The sequence below is a fragment of the Crocuta crocuta genome, unplaced genomic scaffold (assembly GCF_008692635.1).
Source record: "Crocuta crocuta isolate KB4526 unplaced genomic scaffold, BGI_CrCroc_1.0 scaffold176, whole genome shotgun sequence".
Taxonomy (NCBI): domain Eukaryota; kingdom Metazoa; phylum Chordata; class Mammalia; order Carnivora; family Hyaenidae; genus Crocuta; species Crocuta crocuta.
Window position 1 is genome coordinate 4,764,175 of NW_027531905.1, and position 6,650 is coordinate 4,770,824.

The window sequence follows — 6,650 nt, forward strand, 5'->3', positions numbered from 1 at the left end:
GGGGTGGATACGTTTCAGCATTTTCCCATGGCATCAGCTTACCTGACTGTCCACCACAGGGAAAGTTTGTCCTCTGAACTTCCAGGGACACTATACGCATCCAGTAGAATTCCATGATTTTAGAGCCTCTGCAGTTTCCAAGTTGTGGTTTTCTTCCTCCAGAAGAAAGGGCACGAACACACGTCTCTGTTTTTAGCTGGGAGCCAGAACTTTAAAAAGCCACAGTCGGGCAATAGCTAACCTGCTTGGAGCTGGAACTCTGAGGTATACACAAAGAGGAATAGAAAACATCTTTTAAAATTGTTCTCTACAGCATCAACTACTTGCTTATCAGAAATTTAGACATCTAAATTTGAATGTATTTTAGTCCTTTCCCTTGAACTTGACAGCACAGTCTTGGGGGAATGTATTTTAGGACAGAAGTGAATTCTGTCCTATTCTTCACCTACTGAAAGACGAAAGAGTGCAGAAACTTGGGCAGTCCCAGAAACAATGGGGGGGGGGAGGGGGAAGATGCAACTGGCCACAGTTAACCTTACACAGAAGCAGCACAGGTTTTGCTGGCAGCAATTCCACAACAGCCTTAGGCATCGTCTGAGGTCTGGTAATTGCTTGCTCCCTCTCTGTAATCTTCTTTTATTAAAGAAGTTGATACCATTGGCCAGTGGATGTTTCCCAGCAACACGGTTCTTACTCACTGCAGCAGGAGGGAAATCTGTGTTGCCCTTTAAGGAGGACAGACTGAAGACTGGCACTCCACAAATCCGACTGAAGTTTTCCAGAAATAATATGATATGTTGTAAGGAGCAAACTTACTCAGTAAAGGGGAGACAGCATGAGTAATGGATGTTCCCCTACTCAGTAGAATTCCAAATCCTAACATCCCTGATGGTCAACTCTCTTCCTCTTTAAATGTTACTGAACAGGCTTTTCACTGGACGTGGTTTGCAACATGGGGCTAGTGCTCCCCTTTAATCAGGGTCAGAGTCACGTTCACCTGACCTGCTGCCTGTCCACCACTGGGGCCTTTCCCAGTAACGCCGTTTTTTGCCTTCCCTCTACTCCCTCCCTCTTTTGTTACAGCATTTGTCACTTTGTTTTCTTATTTCTTTCTCTGATGAACTCAGAGAAACGTTAGCTTTCTGAGATGGCCTCGCACCTAGAAATCTGATATGTATAAATCCCCAGAGGTTTCTGTAGCCAACTGAACTTTTCCCGAACATAAAATACTGGGATTGGGAAATGATTCCAGGTAACCCTGTGTGGAATGGAATGTGTAAAAGATTAGAGAAAATTAGTGGATAGTGTCTTTCAAAAGGCATTTTCCATATTCATACAAACAGTTACTATAGTTCACAGTGTTCTATGGAATATCTGAACATAGCCTTGCAATGTATTGCTTGCTGTTAATCGGATGCTCTTGAAAGAAATGTAAGTTACTCAGAGCTCATCAAGCCAGTAGAAACCAAGACCATCTGCAGATGCACCTTGCCTGTTTTCCTTTCAGTTTCCTGTAACGTGGCTGTCTTCTACCATGATCCTATTCACGACAATGTCAACTGCCTCCATATTCACTGCCCAACGCTGGAAAGCTGTGTATTAGAGCCCGGAACCAGTGCCATTTTATACAACATAACAGAAGGTAATGATTTATGGGTTTGTTTGTTTTTTAATTTTGAAGAATATTGGTAATATTCTAGTAGAGACATATAACTTAAAAGCTAGTTGTCAGTAACAATGTGTGAACCCCTGAATCACTCTTTTCCAGTGATCTCTATCTGGAAAAGTTTTGGGCATCCAGGGAAGAAAACTAGAAGGATATTCCCCTTAGTTTGACATGTTCAGCAATGATGAGCTCATTCCAGATGATCACACATCACGTGTGACTGAAGAAGAGCTTAAGCATCACATTTATTCCAGGGGCCCCTAGCAAGGGCCAAAAATAGGCATTTCAACCACAGTGGCAAAGGATGCTACTAGGAAATAAATAAAATTGCTTAATGACAGTTTTGAGGTCCACTGACAACACATGCAAGGATTCTACAGATGTGGATGTCAAGGACAGGGAAATGCACTTACTAACATGTTAGGATACCAGTGGTCCCAAAATAACCAGTATATTTTATTTTAGAAAACTACCCATTTTAATTGACCCTTGCTTATATATAATCTCAGGGTGCAATTTGATAAAGATGAAAAAATAGACTTTTGCCACCAAAATACAAAGAAGATCAATTTTGTCATCAATTTGTACTTAGTGAAAACCTAACGCTTCAGGCTATGTGCAGCATTGCAGAAGACTGCAGCCATCTCTCTGTCTCTGAGTTCCTTACAATCTAGCTGATGTGACAAGTCTCACAATTAGTGTAAAAAGTGTAACCGAATACAAAAATGTGTGACACTTCCCCAAGTACAAGCACCCAAAAGAAGAGGGGACTAAAGAAAGCTAAATTCAGAAGCAGCCTCATGGAAGAGACCAGGCAGAGACAAGATACAGAGTTCGGTATCACACATGGAGAAAACAAGTCTAGCTACAAAAGGGGCACATTTGGGGTTGCAATGAAAATATGGGTAAGATAGGGTAGGCCAGGTCACAAAAAAGGGCTTTGGACAGGGTAGAATTTTGGTTTGACTCTGACAGGAATAGTGAACCAGCAAACGTATTTAGTGAGAAACTGCCATCATGAAAGTGACGAGTCTGCTTGTCTTTAGTCAAGGAAGATTATACGTGAGATGCAAGTTAGGAAATCTAGTCAGGGAGGCATGAGATCTGGCTACAGTAAAGAGGAGGGATGATTATCAGAACATTGGGAAGGAACTTGATAGGATGTAGTTACTTTTTGGAGGAAGAAAAAGGAGAGAGAGGAATCAAAAACGTGCTGCGATACATACAGATTGCAGCATGGGTGATGAAGACTGGTGATGCCACGGAATGTGACAAAGCGCCAGACAACATGACGTTGGTTCTGGGAATGTTCAGTGATGACGCAAGATGCCCAGGTGGAAACCTTCAGTGGAGCACGGGAGAAATGAGGCCAGCGACCAAGAAAGAGGAAATAACTGGTGATATGGATTTCAGTGCCACCGATGTAGTGGTTGAAGATAATTGTGTGTGTGTGTGTGTGTGTGTGTGTGTGTGTGTGTGTGTGTGTGTGGTGAGATGAAGAGAAAATTCAGCAGAAGACAAAGGACTAAAGATTGTGAAAGGTATACAACCAGTTAGGACCAAGAAGAGAACCAGCAAAAGAAAGGAAAAATGAGAGGCAGGCCGTCTGGGTAAAGTGCCAAGGGAGTCTGCGCCTCATGGAGTCACATACGGGAGGAGAATTTTCAGGAACGGAGGGCCAGCAGTGACGAGGATAAGAGACTGCCAAAGCAGTGAGACTGGTCAGGAAATAGCGAAAGTACTGATTACCTCAGAAGCATATTCTGACAGAAGAGTGGGGATGGGACAAGATGACAGAAGGCAAAAACCAAAGAAAGGAAATGGATGTTAGTATGTCTAGAGGGAGAGAGACACAGAAACTGATTGATAGCAGGGACAACTGGAAAGCTGTTGAGTTTTTTTCCTTCCCCTTTACAGATGGAGCAATGTTTGTACATATTTGAAGTCAGAGGGAAGGGATTTCCTTTACAAGGAGAGAAAATACTGAAGACAAAGTCAGGACCCTCAGGAACTGAGAAAGGATCAAAGTGAGGGCTTTGCTCATGATTTCTAACACAGTTACACTTCTCAGGCTCTATTTTTTAAAACTTTAAATTTTTTGTATGTTTTATTTAAAGTTGTTTTAATGCTTTATTTATTTCTTAGAGAGAGAGAGAGAGTGTGTGTGTGAGCAGGGGAGGGTCAGAGAAAGCGGGAGATACAGAATCTGAAACAGGCTCCAGGCTCTGAGCTGTCAGCACAGAGCCCGACACAGGGCTCAAACCCATGAACCGTGAAACCATGGCCTGAGCTGAAGTCAGATGCTTAACCGACTGAGCCACCCAGGCGCCCCTGTATGTTTTATTTTATATTAGACACACACACACACACACACACACACACACACACACACACAGAGAGAGAGAGAGAGAGAGAGAGAGAGAGAGAGAGAGAGAGCGTGCAAGCAAGCAGGGGAGGGTTAGAGAGACAGAGACAGAATCCAAAGCAGGCTCCAGGCTCCCAGCTGTCAGCACAGAGCACAAGCACTGAGCCGAAGTCAGACACTTAACAGACTGAGCCACCCAGGTGCCTCTTAAAACTTTATTTTAAAATGCTATATATCTCAAATGGCTACTGGGTTGTTTTTTGGTTTTTGTTTTTGTTTTTTTTCTTTTTTTGCAGTTCTTGTATTAACACTGTCTATTGTTACCCAAATGCCCAGGTAGATGCAAAGAATCCTCCACGAAGTAGCCAAACTTGTTCATAACAGAAAGTGTCCTAGAAAGTTAAGATAAATTCAGATGCGGCCAGTATGTTTCTAAGGCTTTCAGAAGTATGCGATAGTGGAACTTGAACTTAAACTCAGTTCACTAACTTGGTGGCAAATCCAAGACTCCTCCAAGTCTTCTTACTTATAATAAGACTTCTTATTTATCTTTCAGGTATAGATCCAGATTTGCTGGTTTTTGAACAATCACCTCCTACATATCTAAATACCCGTTCATCTAATACAGGGGACAGACTAAGGATTCTAAAAGCTGCGAACATAGGTAAACACCAAAGCACCACGATAAACCCAATGCCACCGTCAGTAGAGGCACCATCATCAAACACACATCAAGATTTGGTTGTAAACACAAACAAGACCAGGTCTTCCAAGGAACTAACCACAGATTCTTGGGCAAGTTTCATTTCCCTGAATAAGTCCATTACCACAGAGGTGAATATGGTGTCACGCAGTACTGATCTCATCAACAATCCAGATAACAAGACTGTTTCTCCTTTCTTTATGCCGGTAGACACAAAACTTTTTCCTAGGCCTGTTCCATCCCGACTCAACAGTAGCAAACAATTACTAAACAAAACCAAGGGGTACAACAGCAGAAACCACACATCTGAGGATGAAGACATGACACCTGACGGGGCATCTGTGACTCCAAATATATGGCTGGCTCTGGTGGCCTCTGTCATCTTTCTTTGCTGTTGTATAATCATCCTGGCATCTGGATGCTGTAGAAAGCAGAGGCAGTATAAACCAGGGCAGAGAAAGTCAGGACCCAGGCAAATTAAAAAATTTAACACTCTGGGGGCGTCTGGGTGGCTTAGTCGGTTAAGCGTCCGACTGTCGCTTAGGTCATGATCTTGCGGTTCGTGGGTTCGAGCCCCGCGTCGGGCTCTGTGCTGACTGCCAGCTCAGAGCCTGGAGCCTGTTTCAGAGTCTGTGACTCCCTCTCTCTCTGACCCTCCCCTGCTCACGCTGTCTCTCTCTCTCTCCTAGAAATAAATAAAACATTAAAAAAAAATTAAAAAATTTAACACTCTGAAGGAGAACTCTTAATGGTAAAAGTTACAGGGAGAGTGTAAGCTTACAAGAGTATCATTTTTATTTTCTGTAAAACAAGGGCAGTCTGGTTAAAAAATAATAATTGCAAAAAAAAATAATTGCACAGAATGCTCACTCCTACCAATCTCTAAAAAAAGGCCAATGCTTGGTAAACTTAACCGCTTTTTAAAAAGTTATTTCCATTTTTCAAAGTGTACCCTTTGCCAAAGTTCCAGAATTCTGACCCCTGTAGTTATTCAGCATTGAATGAGAGATAGGGTTCTAAGTGCTATGCATGTATTCACTCATTGATTTCTTATAACTTTATGAGTTAGGTGTGCTTTTTATTAACCATTATAGTATTATTGTCACATTTTACAGACGAGGAAAATGAGAAGAGAGGCTATCTTGCCTAAAGTCACACACCCAGTAAGTAGTGAAGCCAGGACTTAATAGGCAATTGGGTTCAAAAGTTCATGCTTGAAATCACTCTCAGACTGAAAGCCTCCATTTTCCCAAAGTGCATGGAAAAAAGATACAAAGAGGAAAATATCATATCTGTCTACTGTCAAGGGCAAATTATTATCATGTATGTTAATAAAATCTTGTAGTGGTTTGAACAGAAGAGCATTATTATTAGTTACTAACCCAGGTGCAAGTGCTACCTATTTTTATATAGTTTTCATGTTCAACTGATTAATTCTTTTAAATCCTAATCCATCTTCATTTGCTGAAGCTGACATGTCTTTAAATAACCTTGGTACTGGAACCTTCGGGTTTTGTGTTGATCTCTGTTGAATAGTTTTAGTGGGAGTTTTAGTTTACATCCCTCACTTGTTTTTTATACATTGTTTTCCCAGGTGCAAATATTAGCTGTAGACATTTCAGCTCTGTCCAAATTTTACACCAGATCTACCTCCCTGAATCTTACATTCAGACTCCCAAGTGCAGATACCTTTAATTCAAGTCTCCATTGATTTTGAACTTTAGGCCCTTCATCTCATCCCTGAAACTCGTTTTAAACGTGAGGACAAATATTAAAAGACAGGCAATAAGCATGAAGAATAGGTAAGAGGAAACCCTATTATAGGATTAATAAAATAGTAGTTCTCTCTTATGTTAAAACAAATTGCCCAGTGGTTTAAGAGGTGGTTCTGTTTCTTTCCCTAGCTGTTGATACAC

The 6,650-nt window shown here is 41.6% G+C and overlaps 2 protein-coding genes across 6 annotated transcripts in view; one reads left to right on the forward strand and one right to left on the reverse strand.

Annotated features, from left to right (window-relative positions):
* MRPS35 (mitochondrial ribosomal protein S35) overlaps positions 1-6,650 on the reverse strand; it is a 65,390-nt gene that overhangs the window by 7,583 nt on the left and 51,157 nt on the right. For all 3 annotated transcript variants that reach the window (XM_077774560.1, XM_077774561.1, XM_077774562.1), the window contains one exon: positions 43-259. The gene's annotated coding sequence lies outside the window, so the exon portion shown is untranslated. The remainder of the gene's footprint in view (positions 1-42; positions 260-6,650) is intronic.
* The window catches only part of MANSC4 (MANSC domain containing 4), a 31,321-nt gene that overhangs the window by 3,601 nt on the left and 21,070 nt on the right, over positions 1-6,650 (forward strand). For 2 of the 3 annotated variants that reach the window (XM_077774557.1, XM_077774558.1), the window contains exons 3-4: positions 1,508-1,642; positions 4,588-5,889. In XM_077774557.1, the coding sequence (XP_077630683.1) occupies positions 1,508-1,642; positions 4,588-5,285 (833 nt within the window). In that variant the 3' untranslated portion in view covers positions 5,286-5,889. Of the gene's footprint in view, positions 1-1,507; positions 1,643-4,587; positions 5,890-6,650 lie in introns of those variants that run through there. The other variant, XM_077774559.1, reaches the window with a different exon arrangement.